Genomic DNA, 21,959 nt, shown 5'->3' with positions numbered 1-21,959 from the left:
GCCCAGCAATACAAGATCCTTAACATGGTTTTGAATCTGAAGATCTCTGAATACCAGATGCTCTGTTGAACTGTGAACACTCTTCCTGTATGTCCTGCTCTGTAGAACACAGTCGTGTTCTCTACAGTGTAAATGAAAACACGGATGTAAAACGTGACCCCGGTGAAGCTCCTGCTCCCGGCCTGCAGAGCGGGTGACAAAAGCAGCAGCTAAAAACCCCTCTTGTGACACAAGTGCCCTTTTACAAAGGCCCCACTGTGACCCCCAGCCAGGCTCCTCCGTTCCTAGAGAACGGAAGCTAAATGTCAGAAGCATTCATTAGGAGGCCAGCTCTGCCGGGCTCCCCGGACCCGGGCTGCCGGGACACACAGCGTGCGGGAGCACCGGGGCCGGGGGGGCAGCAAACCCGCGCCTCCCCCGGCACAGGCCAAGGCGACAAAGCAATCCCCGGTTACCGCCGTGCAACCGACCCCGTCCCGCCGCACGCCGGGCCCCGCCGCCCTTACCCCGCTGCCGGCCGCAGGTAAACGCGGGCCGCACCGCCCGGCCGCATTTTCGTCACGGGAAGCTGCAGCCTGCTCTTCCGCAGCGCCCGATTCACCGCCGCCCGGCCCCGGCCCCGGCTCCGCCTCCTCCGGCTGCCGCGCAGCGCCGCTCCGCTCCGCTCCGCTCCGCTCCGCTCTGCCCCGCTCTGCCCCGCTCTGCCCTCCGCCCGCTGCCCGCTGCCCTCTGCCCTCCGCCTCGACGCGCGCAGCGCCCGCGGTAAGTGCGCCCTGCACGGGGACAGCGCAGGCACCGCCGCGGGCCTCAGCGGAGCCCTGGAGCCCGCCCGCCTTTAACCCCGGCGGAAGGGTGGGGGGTCCTGCCCTGGCTATGGCGGGGCCCTGAGTGGCCCGGCCCTGCCGAGAGCCCGCGGGCAGCAGAGCGGGGGGAGCCCCGGGGGTGGGAGGGACGCGGGGACACGGACACACGGCGAGGACCTTGGGGCTCGGCGAACGTCGGATCCCGCCCCGGCAAAGCCTGTGGGAGGCGGGTTCAGCGGGGAGCTGGGGTAGGCAGCCTGGGCCCCGGGAGCGGGTCCGGCTGGCACCGAGAACTCCACCGCCCGCCGTAAGCGACGCTTGTCCCGGGGAAGAACAGCGTGTGGAGATTAGGGACCCTTTAAAGGCAGGAAGGTGTTGGTGGTGGTTGCGTGCACTCTGAGCTCTGTGCACCTCAGGTCGGGGATCAGAGTAGTCTCTAAATGGTGTTTTTATGCCAGGTGCGAATGGAACAGGAATGGAATAGAATAGGAGAATAAGAAAACTCGTTAGAATAGGATCTTGGTACTGGCAGTTTCAGCCGCTGGAAGAAGGCGGAATTCTCCCTGGCTGTGTGACCGGAATATCACAGAAAATCAGAGGTGAGCCTGACTCACCTTGCGTTGGCTCCCAGGGTTGCAGAGGGAACAGGGAGAGGACAGCAAAGCGTATCTCGCTTCTGCTGCGGCACAGAGCTGCTCTGAGTCACCCCCTTTCCTGAAAGCATTGGCTTCTCCAGCACCGTCAGACCCACGAATCTCTTCTAGTTGTCCTAACAGGAGGAGTTTAACAAAGAAGAAGTTGTAATTTCATGCCAAAAAAGCTTGCTTTGTTTACTCAATAGAAACAAAGCACTCCTGATGCAAGGGAAGAGGTATTCCCTCTAAATAAGCTTTATTTGCAGGCTGTATGACTGTTACTCTGATAGTGTGGGTAGGCTTTCTAGCTCCAGCATTACTTGAGCCCCACTGGGATCAGTACTTCTGTCTTTGGGCTCTGCTTGTGGAAGCCTGCAGAGAATGACATGTCCATGTTCTAAATGTCTTTGTGTTTGTTTCTTTAGGCACTCTTCAGGCTGGTTTGAATGAGGCACTCTACGGTAAAGGCCCTCTCCAGCATTCCCATCCACAGGGCTGGACAAGATGCCAAAGCAGGTAAAAGGAAAAATGGGAATTGCATGTGCTAATTAAATTCTAGTGTCAGGAAAGAAATCTGGTTTCCATGCAGTCAAGATTAGGTAACTCCTAATGTGCATTCATCCCTGCTTCATGAATTGAAGCAAAACCATGTGTGGTTTTGAGCTGTATTACACCAAGTGAGTGATTTTTGTTATGCCATTGGCTTTAACGGGGCAGGTGTTAATACATGTTGCAAGCCCATCCTCAAGGCTGGCTTTTCAGTGAAGTTAATGGACACCTGAGCTCTGCAGCGTAGGTATCAGACGTGGTTGTACTTTCTGTTTTCATTGTGTTTTACTTTTGGCTCAGCAATCACCACCTCTTCTCAAATGAAGTGGTGTTGAGCAGGGGGTGCCCTTTCTCGGGTCTTGCAATGTCAGCTGCTCGGTGGATTTAGCTTGTCTGGTGCCAGTGTAATACAGTGGATGCATGGGTGAAAAGGGCAACTGGCAGAAGAAAAGGGCAATTGGCAGAAGCTCGTCTTGTGCATGGAGTATTTCATAATTGCACATCTGCTCTCTGTGAAAGCAGCAGGCAGAGTAACAGAAATCACTTTGATGGCAATGCTTAACTGTTGCTAAGCTTTTGTTTTTCCTTTGCTTTGTACAATTGTTTATTACTGGAAATGAACTACTAATACTGTCTGCAAGATATAATAATGCTCCTAAATAAGTATATTATTATAGCTGTGATAATTTGGTTTTGATAATGTGTAAAAGGGGGTTTACAGTATATGTCCTCCTTTATTAGCTTAGCTCATGTAGTAGGAATGCTGCTAACTAAATTTATCACTTTTCCTGTATAAACAAGGTGATTCTGTTCATTGACTTTGTTAACCTGTAAAGAATTGCAGATTTGTGCTACTAAGTACAAATGAATAAGGCTACATTGGAGAACTTTCTGTCAAGGAGAAGGGGAGAACAGAAAAGGAATATCTAAAATGCAAAAAGCAGGACTGGCATCTTTTTCCTTCTTCATTTTCCCTTCTAGCCTCTCTCTTCTTCTCCCCCAGAAGTGACAAACAGGACCTGAAGTGTCTCTTCTGGAAAAGTTTTCCATTACCTTTGTACAACAAAGGTGTCCTTCCAACTAATATTGTCAAGGACACAGGAGCCCGGAGGCTAAGTTTTAAATACTTGAAGTGATTCAAAGGGGACAAATTTTCACCTAATGCAGGCCGGCTCTTACAGCACCACTGTTTCTGTCCCCTGGCTTCGATGTGTGCACTCTGATTTCATTCTTGGGGCCCTCAGTCTCCGCTCTAACAATGAAAGTCTCTGCTAGGAAAACTGCATTTCTGTTGGACCACAGCAGCTTTCAGCTCTACTTCAGCCTCTGCAGCCAGTCCTTCCTGCTTCCCTTTGCCTAAGGCAGTGTTTGCATTGAATGCATGACATTCACAGGCCTAGAAGTATTCCAGTTAAGAACATTGTGTCTGCTGAACAACCTGCAGGATTGCAAGCACCAGGTAGTGTGAGTCTAAGGACACATTCTTTCCGAGTGCCTTTGCTTACAGCCAGAATTGCCAGCAATGAATTCAGTTTACAGTGTTGTCAGCCTGCCATTTCTTATATGCTAGATAATACCTTTCTAAAAACAGAGCACCCCATGGGAACCATTGATGCAGGGGGAGGGCAACTGGGAGGAAGAATATCTCCAACATGCTAAGTTATGACTCCTGCTGAGACTGAATTTCAGTTACATGGAAGCAGTAGAACAGCTGTAGTGGATGAGTTGAAAATCCAGCTGTATTCAGCCTTTAACTGGTGCTGATCTGACATCCTTTCCAGAAAAATGGCCCAAAAGACGATTCTACTATCCAGAATGACCTCAATGAATCGTTTGAGGAAGAAGTTAGAGCATTCCTCAGTGATGAAGAGAAACTGCATCTTTTTGACGACCTCACAAAGGTTAATCCGGTGACAACTACAACAGGTAAGCAGACAGCCAGGCTAAAGAATCACTTTCACTGGGACACTGAGGAGTCACTTTCCCTGGTGGCCACTAATATGCGGTAGTTACTGTTCTCATTGCATTAATACTGTAATGACCACAGTACTTAAAGATTCAAAGCCTAATAAAGCTTATTCAGAGCCTTAGAAAGTCACATTTGGCTTGGTTGTATTTCTTTTTTTCCCAAATACTTTTATTGTAGCTTTGGCCGTGCTCTTATCAAGCTCTGCAGGCAGAGCTCACATTTGTATTGTTGGTTCAGGTAGCCAGGGTGTGGTTGAGATTTAATGCTATTTAAAGGACTCCTGCATGACCTTGTGGGATAAGAACGTATCAGAAAACAGGGCTCTAACTTTGATTCAAAATACAGCCATAGAATTGGTTTTGAAAAGTAAATTGCTTCCAAGACTTTTAAGGATGATCCTGTTAAGAGAAGCTAAAGTCTGTTCCTAGTGCAGATGGGGAATTCTTGCCTCTGGTTGTCTGCAAGTGAGCAGATTTGGTTTTTAGGACTATATGAAAACTTATAAAGCACAGGATCTATTGAATGGAATAGTTAGCAGATCTCTTAAGGGCAACTCTTAGAGACTGTTATATATGTTAGTCCTATATCACTCTTGATCACCTCATTCTCTGTTAAACCTGATAGGTAACAAATCTGAAGATTTTTGTTACAAACAGACACAGGAAGAGTTGAATACACTTTGCAAAAGATGCTAACAGAAGGTGTGTCTTTCAGTTCTGAAATGTCTTCAAGCAAGATATACAGTAAACTTGTTTTATACAAATGCTGGCTGCAGCCTGGTGGCTTTAAATCCGTTTCAGCCTGTCTCCTACCTCTATTCACCAGAGCTTATGAGAGAGTACCATGTTGCACTTCACCCTCAGGTAATCCTTCTATTTAAAATAACTGTCCTGCAGAATCCAGATGTCAAGTTCTTCAAAATCTCTAAGAGCAAAATAATCCTAAAGGATGACTCCATGTCTAGTAGAATATGAGTTCCATTAAAAGAGCTCTGTTACCTGTTTTCAGATAAATTTGCTAAGGCCTGTGCTATCCAGTGCTGTTGAACTGTGTAATTACGGTTCTCTTAAATGTGACTATTCTCTTTTGCCGCCAGGATTTAAAACCTCACATCTTTGCAGTGGCTGAGCAAACCTACCGAAACGTCCAAAGCCAGATAGCCCCTGTAAACCAGTCTATAATTGTAAGTGGAGAAAGTGGTGCTGGGAAGGTAAGCAGATATTTTTCTGACATTGCTCTTCAGTTTTGAGCTTTGCCAATGATTTGCAGTGTGCAGTATTTCAGTAAACAAGCAAAGAGGAAGAAAAAAACCCCCTGACAGAGCACACAGCCAGTGTGCTTTAGCACAGCTCATTTGAAATATGCCTAAAGCATTAAGTGATTACAGCTGTTAAATAGGCTCTCCTTAATAGAGCTGCTCTCTAGGTGACATTCGTGATTTCTTGGAGGGCTGCATTTGAATCATTCAACAGAGATCACATCTGACTTAATTGCTCAGCCTAGTCCATTAGGGAGCTAGTGTGAGTCTCAGCAAACCCTGTGTAGACACAAGCAGCAGAGAGTTCAGATCTGATCTTAGGCCCTTCTGTAACAATTCATCCCTGTTCAGGAAGATATTGAGGATATTTTTAAGCCTGAGAACAAAAGGATTTCCTGAGTGTTAATGATTCAAATACCACTTATATTCAGTTCTTCTTAAGATACTAGCTGTTAATTCTAGCTGAGCTTCTAGGTGGGTATGCCGTGATAAAACTGCCATTCTCAAAGCACTCCAGCCAATAGTGATTAAACGTGTCTGTTGCACATAATATATACACAAAAAGTTTCCACTGAACTAGAGCAGAACTGACACAATCACTCCCTTCAGCATCATCGCCAGCTGCATACTGTGTTTACAGAAGCTAGCGCTGCTTCACTAAGTGCATAACTAATAACATGGTACAAACTAAGACCTATTATCAAACCTCTCTCTTGCAGACCTGGACATCTCGCTGCCTTATGAAATTCTATGCTTCTGTTGCTGCTCCAGTTATCTCCCCTAAAGGCAGTGAAACTGTGGAAAGGATAGAGAAAAGAGTGTTGGATTCCAACCCTGTCATGGAAGCATTTGGTAAATAAGGCTTTTTTAACAGCAGAAAGAAGTAGTGGCTAAGTCTAAACTAGCTCTTGGTCTTCGCCTTAAAAGTCAAACTCTTCAAATACTGGAGCTATGACCAAATCACCCTTAATACCTGTATGTCCTACATGGAAGAGTGGAACCACTCTGATTATTTTCTGTCACTGGCAATTTCACAGGAAACGCATGTACCCTGCGGAATAACAACAGCAGCCGTTTTGGAAAGTATATCCAGCTTCAGTTAGACAGGTAATAACAGTCACTGTGGAAAAACCTTATCTGTTGTCTTGAAATCCTGTCCAAGCCTATTGCTTCTGAAGTCTGCCTCATTGCAGTCTTCCAGTATCTGAAGGGGGATTACAAGATGCTGGGGAGGGACTCTTTATCAGGGACTGTAGTGATAGGACAAGGGGTAATGGGTTTAAACTGAAATAGGAGAAGTTTAGATTAAGTATAAGGAGGAAGTTCTTTACTGTAAGGGTGGTGAGGCACTGGCACAGGGTGCCCAGAGACGTGGTGAATGCTCCATCCCTGGCAGTGTTCAAGACCAGGTTGGACAGAGCCTTGGATGACATGGTTTAGTGTGAGGTGTCCCTGCCCACGGCAGGGGATTGGAACTGGATGATCCTAAGGTCCTTTCCAACTACAGCAACTACAAACTACAGTTTACTAGCAGCTTCCATTATCTTTTTTTTTTTTTTTTTTTTTTTCCTTCCAAGCTCTCACCCTGATCTCTAAAAGGGCACAACAGAAAAACAAGAGATGCAGTTAAGAACTCTGAATAAAATATATTAGGCTTGCACCAAACTGAAGGTGAAGTGGAAAGCGTTCATAGTCAGTATCATAATAACACATCACCTACGGGATTCTGTGAGGAAGTTTTGTTGAAATCTTTGCTATTTCCCCCATTCTAGGTGTCACCATCTGACTAGTGCTTCCATTCAAACTTTCCTTTTGGAGAAGACCAGAGTTGTGTATCAGGCCCCCAGTGAAAGAAACTTCCATATTTTTTATCAGGTTTGCCTTCAGTTAATCTTGCTAGATATTTCTGACAAACAGTGGGGGTGAAATCAGCTTTTAGTATTTAACAGTCTCCCTGTCTGCCATGTATCCAAATTAAATCCTGCTCCAAGCATGTTATTCTTCATTGTCTGTGAGCTGTAAATACCAAAGGCAGATTTCAGTCATTACCTTGTTTTCTGTCTCCAGATCACAAAAGGTGCTACTGCAGATGAGAGGTTGGAATGGAACCTTCCAGAAGGGGCTGAGTATTGTTGGCTGCCAAATTCTGAAAGGAACTTAGATGGTAAAGATTAATTTCAGAGACTGTCCATTAATAACAACTGTGACCTTAAAGGCAGGAAGGCAAAAATGTGTCTGTCCTACTAAATCTCATGACCCAGGTTGGGCAGCCAGCAGCAGATGTTGCAAAGCCACTTGCATTAAAGGGATTCTTTTTAAGTTTCAGTTTGCACTTATTAAGAGTCTTCATCTGGCTTAAAAGAGCAGTTTCTGGCCTCGTGAATTTGCATCTCTCTGTGGCTCTGTTTAGAAACTGTCTTGTCTTTGGATGTGCTTCTAACTGCTGCCTAACTTCAGAGCCCCACAGAGTCAGTATTAAGTCAATGACTTGGTTCTCCAGTTTATACTCTGGGGTTTACCAAAAGCACATATGGCTTCCTTGGATCACCTTTGACAATTCCAGCTTAACCTGGATGTGGTGTGGAGTGTTGTGCTTGCTTAAGTTTGTGTGCCTGGCTTTCTCTTAAACAGCACTTGTTTGGCTTTTCAGAGGACTGCTTCGAGGTGACCAGAGATGCCATGTTTCACTTGGGCATTGACCACTCCACACAGAACAATATTTTCAAGGTCAGGTACAAAGCATGGTCACCATGAGGCTGCTAATGGTGTCTGGAATGTCTCTGTAGTGTGGGATTTCAGTGAAAGTAAATCTGTATCAATGTACAGAGGATGGCTTGTTTGGTGCTGCTGACTGGAGGGTCTACACCTACACATTAGGTTGCATAGCTAAATATTAGATCCTGGCTAAAAGCCTGCACCTGTGAACTTTGGTTTTCCTTCAGTAATTGCAGCTTTAGGAATTAACATAGAAGCTTGGAATCTACTTGCTTTTTTTTGTGCGTGGAAGTGTTTTGATCTGTCCTGTTCATGTGACTAAAGGGAGTTAAAGAGCTCTGTTTTAGAAAGCTGAATGACTGATCATATTTCAGGTACTTTCAGGCCTTCTTCATCTTGGGAATGTTCAATTCTCTAATCCAGTGGATGAATCTCAGCCTTGTGAACTAGAAGACAAAACCAAAGGTGAGGCAACAAGCATGTCATGCTCCAGAGAGTCTTGTTATCTTAGTGCAGATGCCTGATGTACAGGATTTACTGTGCTTCTCTGCTTGATAGGAGGAGACTCAAGGTCACGGGCAACCCAAAATCTTGGTTTTGAAGTACTAAACAAACAAAACCCGAATGCTGCTCTGCTCTGAGAATCAATATCCTTCCGTTATAGGGCAAGGCAGCTGCAACATTAGACAGTCATTTCAGAAGGATTATTGGCAGAACTGTTACTCCTGATTGTAATCTTACACTGACATCACAAGACATCCAGAAATCTGACCCAGAGTGGAGAGAAGGGCTTGTAAAATGGAAGCTTTGGAGTTTTCATGATTAAAACTTAGTAACAGCAAATCTGTCAAATTGCAGTGGAGGACACAGGTTGTTCTACTAGTGTGGATCTAGTTTTCCTTCAGAAATGTCCTGAATAGTGAAGTTTCCTGCTATTAATTCACATGCTCTGAATTCACACTACCTAATATTCAAATAGTTTTGCCTACAGCTCAGGTTAGCAGGATCTTAAATGCTTTGTTAGCAGATACTCATTCTTCTGTATTTCCCTGCTATCCCCAAAATCCCTGTTTTTTTCTGGTCATGACTGATTTGTCTGTCTGGATTTAGAGGTGTCTGTTCAGAAAAGGTGAAAACAAAGACCTGCCTAGAGAGTAAAATGCCTGAAATGCCTGCTTCAGTGTAGCAAACATCAGACTTTGTGGTACTATTGTTTCATTTCAAACAGAGCACCTGAAACTCCACAGGTCCTGTACATCCAAATTAAGAGTCCGGTCTCGCAAAACTTTCTCCCAGGTTTGGGTAAAAAGATCCAAAATCCACATTTCAGTTGATGAGCTCATGGAAGTGTCATTTTTCTGTACTATCTCTAGACTTTCCATAACCTTAAGGGGGCTGCGTTCATTTGACACTCCAGATAACCTTGCCATGTTTTTTTTCCCCAAACAAGACTCTGTGAAGACTGCTGGAGCTTTGCTGCACATCCCTGTTGAGGAGCTGCTGGAGTCGCTGAGGATTCGAACAATAACTGCTGGAAAACAACAACAGGTCTTCAAGAAGCCATGCTCCAGAACCGAGTGTGAGACCAGGAGGGACTGCCTTGCCAAAGTGATTTATGCCAAGTAAGGACACGTAGGTCAGGCTGCTGTGCTAATCCACGCAACTTCGTGAGGGAGTAGGGAGGCCAGAAAGATTTACTTTCCCTGCCTTTCTGCTTGGATTCAATAACGGTGTAACCCTCCCTTCCCCTCTCGACACACCCTTGATTCATTTGTAGATAGGACATAGCTGCAGACCTCCTAGAGAGATCTTCAGAGAACTGCTGTTCCATGTCAGCAAGCAGCATGTCAGTGTTTTGTTTCTTCCATGTGGTACTGGTATAAACAGCAGTAAAAGAACAGTACTCTGATTGTTGTAAGCAAGGGCTTTCCAACTAATCCAGTTGTCAATGTCTGCAGATTGTTTGAGTGGCTCGTTTTGGTCATAAATGAAAGCATCTATGCAGATTCATCAACATGGACCAACTTCATAGGTATGGTTATTAAACCCTAGTTTAACTGAGTAACCATAAGTCCTTCAAGCTACTCCTAGAACAAAATGCACTGTCTTCCCATATTCCTTCTAGGTTTGTTGGATGTTTACGGTTTTGAAGCCTTCCCTGAAAACAACTTGGAACAACTTTGTATTAACTATGCCAACGAGAAACTGCAGCAGCACTTTGTAGTGCACTATCTGAAAGCACAACAGGTAATACCCCACTGAGATCAAATGTTAAATATCTAATTTTAAAGCATCATCTTTTGTCTCTTTAATTATATTCCTGTGCCTCTGGTCAGATTGCAGCCTTCAGTCAAGAAAGTAATGTCACGGGCATCAGTAGGTTGTGAGTAACAATTGCTTTGTTAAAGAGAATCTGAAGCAGTTGATGGAGTGAGACAGCTTTCTCCCCTGGGCACTGGAAATCTGTTCCCTCTTATACAGCTCCATTGGCTTTGTGGCTTTTTAAACCATTTGCTTTCCCTCAAAGAGCTGAACACTTTAAATTCTTGTGGTGAGTGTACCTAAGTTGAGAGTCTTCTGGAAGCTACTGCTTATAAACACGTTAATTCTCTTCAAGTATAAAGCACCTAAATGGGTGGGGAGCTTCTAGACCTGACCTTAGTGGGAAGGCAGAGAGCCCAAAGAACCTTGTAATCTAATCATCAACAGGACGTGGTACCTGATGGAGGCCTTTTGCCATAGGAGAACAGCTTCATAAACCCAGTTGTCATGCCAGTACCTTGAAAGACAAAAACACACTGTGCATCAGCTTTTATTTTTGAGTGAGAAGGTACACAGATTGTGTTGTTTCACAGTAGAGAAGGTATTTGCACCATCCTAAATACACTGCAGTCACTTGCCTAACTGGTCACACACTGTTCGTTCCATTTCTCATCTGAGTGCTCTGAAAGCTGCAGAGTTCCTGCTTGGACTGCTACTCTAATAGATGTACTTCAGTCCTCACTGAATTTCCACATTACAGATAAATTACCACAATGCTCTTAGCCATTAACTGGAATTGGGGAAATTGCTTTCTTTATGGCACCAACATGCTGGCACCTTCTGCCTCGTGCCATAGTTTTGTCAAATTTATTCAGGAGATAAGTAGCTCTTTGAGCTTAATTAATGCTTTCATATAACCAGCGTTTTTTTCCTGCCTGTCTTCCCCAGTATGCCAGGGGTTAATGATCAGTGAAGATGGAAAGCAAGTTCAAGGCCACAGTTACTTTCCTTGTACCTGATTCATGGCCTCTGTTTATAGTATCATTCCCTGTCTGCCCTCTTACCTCTCTTGACCTGACTGTATCCCAAACCACTTAAATGCCATTAGTGGCTCTGCTGAGCAAGCTTTTGGCAGGAGACTTTTAAAATAACTGGCCAGAGCCTGTGCTTGTTAAACACTCCTGCCAGTTTGTTCTGTAATTCAGCATAAGTATTGCATGAATTATGTCAACCAGTATCTTTCTGCACTACCTTTTGGATCAGGCTTTGTGTTAAATGAAGCCCAGCTTCATAGTAAAGTCTGGCACATAATGGTTGGTTTAGGGCTATGTCCTAATCTAAGGAAGCAGTTCCACACATTCTTTGCCCTTCAGGGAAAAACCCAGTATAGCCAGGAGAGGCTTAGTGTGACTGTAACCTCTGTTTACTCTGGAAAGCAGCCATGCCGTGCTCGCTGATAAAGCTACCTGGGGTAGAATATCCTTTGTTTTCTTCCCCTCAAGACTGCTGTTGAACACGAGCTGAGTTTGGATGAGCTGGCTTGAGCCTGGGATGAACTCGTTAAACAGTAACTGCATCAGACTGCAAAAAGGCATCCAGTTCCTTGGGCTCTAGTGCCCTCTGCTGCAGAATAACCGGGCTTTCTCTTACTGCAGGAAGAATATGCAGCTGAAGGCTTACAGTGGTCTTTCATCGACTACCAGGATAACCAGAAGTGCCTTGATCTGATAGAGGGCAATCCCCTCAGCATTTTTTCTTTGCTGAATGAGGTAAGTCTGTCTGGATCTAAACCCCTAATGCCTTTGTCCTAGTTGCCTGCCTTCCATCCCATGCCACCAAAGAAAACACAAACATTTTATAATAGGAAGCTTGTCAGCTATGGAATTTCTGCAGAGCCTATTTTTTAGAGGCATCGTGGTGCTGCTTCTTCCTATTCCAAGTTGTCTTTTTCCCTTTCTTCTGGATATTCTGATTCAAATATGAAGCCTCTGTTGCATTTTGGGGGGGGTTGTTTTTCTCCCCGGTATTTCAGGGCTTGCATACTCAAAACAACTCTAAAAGTAAAATGTCTGATGTTAAAGTGGTTTAGCTTTTAAAGACAGTTCTTTGTGATGAATAAGATGTCGCAATTTTGTGTTGTTTGCCATGCAGGAGTGCCGTCTGAATAGATCCTGTAACACTGACCTCTTTCAAACTCGGATTGAGAAGGCCTTGTCTAGTAATCAATGTTTAAGTCGAAACAAGTTTAGTAAGAAGCCTAACTTTATTATTTCACATTATGCTGGCAAAGTCTGCTATCAGTTGGCAACAATGGTGGAGAAAAATAAGGTAGGTATTTTCAGGAAGAGCTGTTAAAAACCAAAATAAAACAATCTTACAGACCTAAGGCAATTTAAACCAAAGCACCTCTAACAAGTATATTCAGTGATGCTTATTAGATAGACATACCTCCTTGATTCGGAAATAAATCCTTCAGGCTGTGTAAAACTGGGTGACATTCTTGCTCTGGTTTTCAGTGAACTATCAGTGGCACCAGCAAAGGCTGTGCCAGCAGAACTTCCAGCTGAGCATTAAGTGGACCATGTATCACCAAAGCAGGGCTTCTTCCATGCCTGAGTGCAGAAAAGTTGATGACATCAGGGCATTTCTATAACCATAAATTAGCACTTCCATAAATGTAGCACTTCCCCTCCCCTCCCCCCCCCCCCGATTCAGGTAAATTTATGAGCAACAAGAGCATGGATTCAACTACTGAAAGTTCTGCTATACCAGGAAACTCAACTTGTGGCCTCACTGTGCCATCAAGGACTAAGTGAAACAGTTTGCAGACATGAGGGTCCCTTGTCAGTTCTGACACTACCAGCAATTGCAGCAAGTGGTATCAAGTCATGCAATCAAATACCTCTTAATTAAAAGGAAGACTTTCTAATACCTGCTGCAGACTGTTCTGCAGGGATTAAACTAGTCCTGAGACTTCCAGCTCACTTCAGTTGTATGAGAACGACATTAGGAGCAGTCATACACTGGACTAGATTTGCTAAATGTTCCTGAACCTGACTGAATGGATGTATGTAGTCGGGTTTGAAACCACAGCCATCACAGTTGGCATCAGAAATACTGTTCCACTTAGATGTGCAGATTTTTTAGTCATTTTCAAAGGTGGCAGGTTTCTGCCTAAGTCCCCATCCTAATGAGGGATGTTTGTGTTTGCAGGACCCCATTGCACCAGAACTGGTTCAGGTTCTGCAGAATTCAAAGGACCCTTTGCTTCAGAAATTATTTCCTGTGACAGAAAGGAACCAAAATAACATCAAACCCCAGAACAGAGCAGCTGTGGTGACAGTGGTGGCCAAGTTCAAGGTACACCCTATTGAAGATTCTGCTTTCTACTGCTATCTTCATAACTAGATGAGGAAACAGCATAGCTGGGCCAAGATCAGTAAATACTATTAAGCCAAAACAGGTGTAAACCAGAACTAGCTTCAGATTTCTGATATTCTCTGGGTTTTAACTCACTCCAATTTTACCTTTTACTTTAACAGTTGGGCACCTGCCTTTGTGAGGCTGCTTCCTGCCTCTTCCTTGAGGATTTTCAGCTGATGCCCTGCTAGAATTTTGGAAACTTTCTGAATTTACCATCAACAATGTTACAGAGGGACCCAGAGAGTGATTTTTTTTGCTCCAGCTGCCCCTACAGCAGAGCTCTGCTAATGCTGTGCCTGTAAAGCCAGCCGTGCAAAATATTGCTTCATAGTTTTTACAGCAGAGCACTGATCAGCTCAACTACCTGTGGAGGGGGAGTCCCTGGTTAAACCTGTATTTGTTTTCTGCAGGCTTCACTTGAACATCTCATGGAGATTCTGAATAGCACCACACCACATTACATCCGATGCATCAAGCCTAATGCCGACTGCAAGGCAATGACTTTTAAAAGACAAGAGGTAACTTTTCAAAAGCCTTTCTTCACAGGTTCAATGAGAAGCTTCCCAGAGAGATTGTGTAGGGCTTTGCATTGGGTGTGTCATGATCTTGAGTTACTTGCAAAGCTCTTCTCACAGCACAGTTTTAAATAGCTTTTTCTCCTTTGGAGCTTCCAAGATAAATGTCCTTTCAGAATCACTGATGATGCTTGTCTAAAATGGGACTAGTAAGCACAACAGCTCTTCCAGGTGCAGCTTAACTCAGTGCTCCTGGGTGGTTTAGGGTGCTGCCGTCTCAGCCCTCAAAACAGGTAAAGGTGATCTGACTGTTCAGCAGTCCTGGTCACACAGATACCTTCATGGTGAATGCCCACAACAAAACTTTGCTTGTTCCTGGGGTCTGGTCTAGGACAAGTTAGATGAGATCAGCCAACAAGCATTCCTTTGGGAGCAGAGCAGCAGATGCTGAAGCTATAACTAGAGAACCTCGTCTGACACAAAGACAGCAGCTAGAGTAGTGCTGCCTTAATTTTAAACACTTGAAGAATCTGCTGATGGCATGCGAGTAGTATTAAAATACCAACACTGGCTTTTCATATTGTGCTGCATTCAGTCAGTGCAGGGTGTGTGGATACTGCAAGAGAGGGCACACGAGGACTGTCCTGCTGTGTTAGCACTGCCTTGACCCTGCTCTGAGTGTTAGTGGCAGGCTCTGAGCTGAGCTGCACATGGCTTGGGTCGAGCACACCCTGGGCAGACATTAGCAGCAGCTTCCACAGTGGTTACCTAACCCATCTCAATTTATGCCTCAGGTTCTCAGCCAGCTTAAGGCATGTGGAATTGTTGAAGCCATCACCATCAGTGCAGCAGGCTTCCCTGTTAGGTAAGTCCAAACTTCTTGAGCAATGTGTTCCATAATGCATTTCTATAGCAATTAGTGACATGTTAGTGTTCCAGAGGATCTTATAAGCACAACATCCAAACAGTTTGCATTCTGTCCCTTTCTGAAGCTGATGTCTGAAATGTTCTGCTCACTGCTTGCATTTAAGCTTATCTGAGCACCTCTTTCACATTTTGGAGACAAAAATACCTGTTGCAAATCTGGACTGTTCTTCTGCACTTTGGATTATGAAACTGCTCATTCAGCAAGTCCAGAAGTGCAGTAACAGTCTAAAAAGCAGTGCTAGCACAACTTGCACTCAAAGCAATGGGATTCTTAAAAATACACTAAATACTAATGAAGTCCAGATGTGTCTATAACACACCCCTGGTCCAAGAGCTCACTGTGCCCTTCCAGTCTAAGAAGCTGGGGAAGAGATGTTTTGATGTGGACTATTATGTACTAAAACTTTCTAATGGAATGTGGCTTCACAGTAACATTTTCAGCAACTAAACCAAAATGATAAAAGGTGGTCATCTCCAAGCTGAGCAGCTCATTGCAGCCAGTGCCCTTGCTGGGCTTTTGTGACCGCATTCAGAAGACGGAGAGAATGAGGCCTGAGCTGCTGACATTTGTGACAGCTCAGGATCCATGGGGAGAAGCTCACCATTACCATAAAGAAGCAGAGTTCCCACCTAGTCTTTGTTACAGTCAAAAGTCACTGTTACTGGGCAATAGGCAGCCCCTGAATTCCTTCAGAAAGTCCATGATTTCTTGCATGTTGGTGACTACAAAAGCACTGGTGTATTTGCATTCTCTTTGAAGCCATTCTGCAACATCTCCCCCTCAACAGGTCGGTTGTTTACCCTCTAGCAAATGATACTTGCCTAGGATTAACTGTATGTTTGTCTGTCAGAATCCCTCTCCAGAGTTTCACTGAGCGCTATGAAATACTGAGAACATCACGTGGATGCAATAAAAACAGAGGCTGTGATAAAAGCAACTATCATACTGCTGAGCAAAATGGTATGTTTCTTTAGATAATCCCTCTGCCATCAAGTAAAACGATCACTGTGCCAATTCAATATCGCACAGATCAGACACAATCACTGTATTCACCACTTAAGGGCACCACTGTTCTCAAGATACTTTTCTAATCTATCACCAAATTGAGTTTCTGATTTGCCTGATGCTTACAACAGGCTCTTAGAAAGTGTAAATCTTTCCTCTTACTGCTGTTTCTTTGTGTTCCTCTTGGGAAGAACAGCTACAGTTATGATGGTGTTTCGGGTCCCCCACAATATAATTTGATCTACAGTTGGTTGTCGAGTAGATGTGAAAACCACTTAACCTTTTTGCTTATATTCCTTCTCTTTCCTTCTCTTTTCCCCCACCTTGTTTTCTTGCTGAACACACTGGCCTTCTACCTTACCTGGACTCTGCTGCTTCTACCTTTTGCAAACTTCTGTATGTGATTCTTTTTAATAAGAAAGAGTGAGGATGGACTTTAAAAAACACAATCCAGTCTACAAGGTAACATCTTCGGTATGAAGCCCTGAAAGGAGCTCATCAGGTGGATACAGTCAATACTGAAAGTTACTGCAACCCCCTTCTCTCTCCCAGTTTAATGCTATCTTCACCCAATGGGTTTAGTAACCAGCAGATGTGGGAAGCAGGACCAGTGAGTACCAGCCTGTGTCAGATAGGTAAAATGGCTGGAAATCCATGCACCTTGTAGAAATGGAACGAAATAATGAAGTACAGGCTGGAAAATGACTTACACACCATATCCTTGCCCCTCAATTACAAACCCATTAGCTGAAATGCCTCACTGTGATGGGTTACTAGTGCTTTTTATCTTTTTAATAAGCTACAAACAAAAGCAAAACCATTTCCTAAACACGGAGATAAGCTTTTGATTCCTTTATCAGCCCAGCCCCATGAACACCACCATAGTCACCAGATGTCTTCCTATAAGCTAGAATTGCTTATATTTGTTTTCAGTACCTTAAAATGCTCTCATCTCCTTAGAAATATTTATATCAGAAAGCAAACAGTATCCAGGATGGAGAGATACAAAGACCATCAAGTTCCAGCATTGGGCATGCAGAAACTCATGCAGCATTGCCTTGAACAACACAGTCTCTTTCAAGGACAGGTCTGAATTAAGTCTGCCTCTATTTCCAAACAGATTAATCTGGCTAACCTGTTTGTCCCATAACATAAAGAATTGTGTGCTGTGTCCCCAAAGTGGTTTTAATAACCTCTTACTGCTGCAATAAAATCCTGCTTAGTACATGCCCGTGTAGCTGCTTCTGATGCCCTGTGAAAGCTGTAGAGTTGCGTAGAATTTGTTTTCCATTTCACATCTTTCAGTACATTAAGGCTAGGTGTCTAATTCCTTGCTTTTTGTTCTGTTCCCACTAGCTTTGAGATTTGGCTATTCCATCAGATTTTCTTAGGACTGAGCTGCTCAAATCTATTCTTAATTGCATTGCTGTTGCTTTCTAATGTTTCCATGTAGGAGGCTTTAAACAGTGTGAGAACAGCTGAGCCCTCCATTTGTTACATTTGAGACTTGACATCTGTTACCTATGGATAGGTTATAACTTAGGCAATAAGACAGCACCTAAACTACATCCTAATTAAAACACACCATGCTGTTTTTCTCATTGCTAGCACATGGTAAAATCTACCCTGTCACATTCTTCCCATAAGCCCAAATAGATCTACTGATACATCAGCCATCACCTCCTCCCCTCTTGTAGGTGTTTCCCCCCTTGATGGTAGGAAGCCTCAGTGTAAAAGACAATTACTCAGTCCCAATTCCCAAGTTTGGTGATACCTTCTCTTCAATGCTGCATTTGCAGGCAAGACTCCAGTGGCAGATGATGACAGAGCATCACGCTCTGTGGTTTTTGAGATCCTTCAGAATGTGACTGGACAAAGTGCTGCTGGGCAGACAGGGAACAGAGCAGAAAACATGTCCGTGTACTGCGGCAAAACCAAAGTATTTATGGCGAATTCTGTGGTAAGAGTGCTATTGCCTTGGCTAACAGTTCCGGAGTGTACTTCTGTAATGGGGATTCTGGCACAGAGCATCATGGCCAGCGTGACCACAGGCTTAAGCAGTGTCTTTGTAAAAGAGGTGAAGGAGATAAAGTTACTTTGCAAAGTTTATATACTGGAGGATGCAGCCATAAAAGAACCCCTTTCAATGGAGCTAATTTTAAGCCAGCTGCTACTGTGAAACTGGGAGTCTCCACTTTTTCCTACCACACTGTGCCCCCCCCAGATACTTATATTTCTATTTGATATGTTATCCAGTAAGCACCAAAGAAGTGCTCTCACTTCTAAACCCTAATCCAGCAGTTTTAAGATACTGACACATGCATGTGGTTTTCTGACAAACACCAAGAGGCCGTAGAAGAGAGAGGAGTTGTGAGCACAACTCCATCCCCAAGTATTAACTGCAGGCTCGTATCCCCTGATGCAGCTGGAGCAGCTGGAAACTAGAAGAGCAGAGGTGCTAAATGAGAAAGCATTTTGCATTCAGTGTTGCTGGAGAAGATTTAAACAGAGGAAACTAGCAAAGGAGAGGTGGTCTGCAACTGTCATCCAAGCAGGTAATTTGGTAAGGGTGAGGCTGAACATAACATTTCCAGTTACACTGGGTGTTGGAAGTGGCAGGAGTGATTCTGGTAACTGAGTATGGAAAAGCTGAAGCACCATCACTTGTATTGTGTGTAGGGGCTTCTGAGATCCTTTGTACTCAGGTTTCTTTTAATTCAATCTTCAGCTGTTCGTTCCTGGTTAGCCAAGAATCGCTTCCAAAGGATGCGCAGGGCTGCTCGTGTCATTAAGTGTGGCTGGAGGAAATGGAAAGTAAGTACATTGGTACAGGAAAACATTGAGTGACTGAGGCTTTTTAGCGTCTGAGAAAGACTCTGCCTTTGTCAACGAACTGCACAAAACCAGTACTGTCACTGCTTCAGAACACTGTTCTCAAGCTGAAGATGCATGCCAGGTCTTGCACAGCTGCTTCTACTGGGTAGCAGCATAGACGGCAGAATCAATTCATTCCTTCCTTCATGAAATGGGAAGACCCTGGGGGGTGTCCTACCCTTTAAGATGCCCTCTCTTTTAGACTTAAGTTTTGCAGTTTAAGATGTTGTTCAAGTTGTTTGAGAATCTTGGTCAAGAATATTTTTCTGCATCTCTTCATCAGGCAAAAATGGCTGCATTAGCAGCAGCAGAATTGGATGAGGGTGAAGAAAAGGGGTTCTCCGCTCCTGGAGCTACGCTGATCTCAGCCAAACCACCTTGCTCTTTGGAAACAACTTGGCCTCTGCAGGCAGTAATTCAGTTCTGGCCTCTTGGGCTTGTCCTGGCTGCTGCACCCATTACTGTAACAGGGCCTCGGAGGGACCTGTCCTTGCTGGCATGTCTCAAAGTGCTTCAGGAGAATGACTGCTACAAGGTGAAAAGCTGTTTCTTTGGCTGTGGCATCACCTCCATTAGAGCTCTCCCACAGGTAATAAACCTCATGCACTCGAGTCAGCAGCACGATGAAGCTGCCATGAGTGCAGGAACCTGAATTCTGTGCTATAGAGCAGAACAACTGTGAAATCTGCTCTTGAGCTGCACCTTTCTTCTCCCACTGGCCTTGATACCTAAAGATGACTCTAACATCAATGGGTCAAGCTGGACATGGGGCCGAGTTCAGACTTTCAGCTAAGCATGAAAACTCTTATCTCTGCCACAGGAACAAACTGATCAAAGCTGTGCTTCAGACATGGAGAGCACAGGATCCTAATACAGGCTCTGCTATTATGTACTGGGTTTTCTGCTTAGGGGATTCAAGTTGCACAACAGGTGAACCCATGAAAATGAATCCACTTGGGGAAAAGCCACTGGGTGTATTAATAATATCCCAGTGCTTCTGTATTAATAACTGCACAGACTGATTCACACAGAGGATTTTCATGGCAGAAAGTGAGGAGCAAACCTCAAGTATTTAAACTCCTATGCTCATGCAGAATAGTCTTAGACACCACTTACTACAAACGAGGCACAGCCCACACTGGCTTCTCTTGGAAATTGCACTCTGGTTACTAATCACCTTGTGCTTGGCTTTTGTTGACAAATTGTTGAAGTTGCATAAAATTATGTGTGCAAGAATGTAGCCTGTGCTTGGTCACAGTTACAAGCAGGAAGAAGCAGTACTAAGTTCAGTACTAACTCCTCAAATCCTCAGAGTTTAAGCTAATTGAGTTTCAAATTACAGTATTAGTACTCTTTGTAATACTCCTTGATCTTAAATCCATTTGTACTAGGACTCCTGTGGAGGTCTTCCTCTGTCCTTATTCATTAGTTGTCTACATACTGAAGCCCCTTTAGTCTGAATAGCAAAATTAGCTCAAAATGGGGCAGGAACATCAGCTGATCTCTCCTCCTCCTCTTCTTCCAGGGCTCTGTCAAGTTCCACTGTAAGAAGTCTCCCCTGCATTACGCAGATGTCAGCCCCCACACAGATGCCTACTCCATCACTGGATTTAACCAGATTTTATTGGACAGAAAAAAGCTCCTTCCAACATAGCTTTTGGCCATCTTACTGGACTTTTTCCTTCATGGAAGGGCTGTCTGCAAGCTGCTGCTTTCAAATTACTTAACGTCCATATCTGCTGCTACCTCAGCATGTATAATATGCTTCAAATTTAAAATGGGGGGACATTCCTCCTCTCACACACAAGCACATATTAGAGGAAATACCAGTACTATGAGAATATTCAACATAATTAAAAGAAATCAAATGCTTTAAGCAATAAATACTTGAACTGAACACTTCTGGCACCACCTGGGAGAAGCAAGAGGCTGATAATGAGTGAGCAAATAAGGCACAAGAGGCAATATAGGCCCACTGCTGAACGAGGTGGGTGCTCTGGAGACAGAGGATATAAAGAAGGCAAAGGTGCTGAATGCCTTCTCTGCCTCTGTCTTTACTCCTGCAGACTCTCCCGGGGGGCCCCAGATTCCTATTGCCCCAGAAGGAGTCAGGGCAAAGGAGGAGTTTGCTTTGGTAGATGAGGATTGGGTTAGGGATCAGCTATGCAATCTGGACATCTATAAATCGATGGGTCCGGATGGAATGCACCCATGGGTGCTGAGGGAGCTGGCGGAGGTCATTGCTAGGCCACTCTCCATCATCTTTGGTAAGTTGTGGGAAACGGGAGAGGTGCCTGAGGATTGGAGGATGGCAAATGTCACACCAGTCTATAAGAAGGGCAAGAAGGAGGACCCGGGTAATTATAGACCGGTCAGCCTTACCTCTGTCCCTGGAAAGGTGATGGAACAACTTATTCTTGACTCCATTTCTAGGCATATCAAGGATGAGGGGGTTATTAAGAACAGCCAACATGGTTTTATGAGGGGGAAGTCATGTTTGACCAACCTTATAGCCTTCTATGAGGAAGTGACTAGGTGGAGGGATGATGGTAGAGCAGTAGATGTGGTTTTTCTTGATTTCAGTAAGGCATTTGATACTGTCTCCCACAGCATTCTCATAGATAAGCTAAGGAAGTGTGGGCTTGATGATCAGGTAGTGAGGTGGATCAAGAACTGGTTGGAAGGAAGAAGGCAGAGAGTTGTGGTCAATGGGGCAGAATCTAGCTGGAAGTCTGTGACTAGTGGAGTCCCTCAGGGGTCGGTGCTGGGACCAGTGCTGTTTAATATTTTCATCAACGACCTGGATGAGGGAACCGAGTGTACTCTCAGCAAGTTCGCTGATGACACTAAACTGGGAGGAGTGGCTGACACACCAGAAGGCTGTGCTGCCATTCAGCGAGACCTGGACAGGCTGGAGAGTTGGGCGGGGAGAAATTTGATGAAATTCAACAAGGGCAAGTGTAGAGTCTTGCATCTGGGGAAGAACAACCCCATGTACCAGTACAGGCTGGGGACTGACCTGC

At 44.5% G+C, this 21,959-nt stretch overlaps 1 protein-coding gene across 9 annotated transcripts; it reads left to right on the top strand.

Annotated features, from left to right (window-relative positions):
- The first annotated feature begins 1,714 nt into the window (after positions 1-1,714).
- MYO19 (myosin XIX) lies at positions 1,715-20,681 on the top strand. Of its 9 annotated transcripts, XM_061368784.1 has the most exons (25): positions 1,715-1,733; positions 1,864-1,954; positions 3,769-3,913; positions 4,671-4,819; positions 5,053-5,166; positions 5,934-6,066; positions 6,252-6,321; positions 6,987-7,089; positions 7,282-7,378; positions 7,865-7,941; positions 8,304-8,394; positions 9,380-9,551; positions 9,888-9,961; positions 10,055-10,176; positions 11,847-11,960; positions 12,343-12,519; positions 13,405-13,551; positions 14,025-14,132; positions 14,924-14,994; positions 15,908-16,017; positions 17,862-18,022; positions 18,488-18,617; positions 18,791-18,876; positions 19,220-19,525; positions 20,462-20,681. In XM_061368784.1, exons 2-25 carry the CDS (start codon positions 1,943-1,945, stop codon positions 20,588-20,590), a joined length of 2,898 nt encoding a protein of 965 aa, XP_061224768.1. In that variant the 5' UTR covers positions 1,715-1,733; positions 1,864-1,942; the 3' UTR covers positions 20,591-20,681. The 9 variants fall into 9 exon arrangements, 6 of the variants coding, with proteins under 6 accessions (XP_061224768.1, XP_061224795.1, XP_061224813.1 ...); XM_061368774.1 differs by lacking the exon at positions 1,715-1,733 and having other exon boundaries at positions 1,803-1,954; XM_061368793.1 differs by lacking the exon at positions 1,715-1,733 and having other exon boundaries at positions 1,814-1,954; positions 2,969-3,913.
- The last annotated feature ends 1,278 nt before the right edge of the window (positions 20,682-21,959 follow it).

Source organism: Neopsephotus bourkii, unplaced genomic scaffold, assembly GCF_033783945.1.
Source record: "Neopsephotus bourkii isolate Nb327-2 ecotype Australia unplaced genomic scaffold, CSIRO-AGI_Nbou_v1 NB_140, whole genome shotgun sequence".
Taxonomy (NCBI): Eukaryota; Metazoa; Chordata; class Aves; order Psittaciformes; family Psittacidae; genus Neopsephotus; species Neopsephotus bourkii.
Note: the sequence above shows the minus strand (reverse complement) of the source record. Positions and strands in the feature narration are given on the sequence as shown.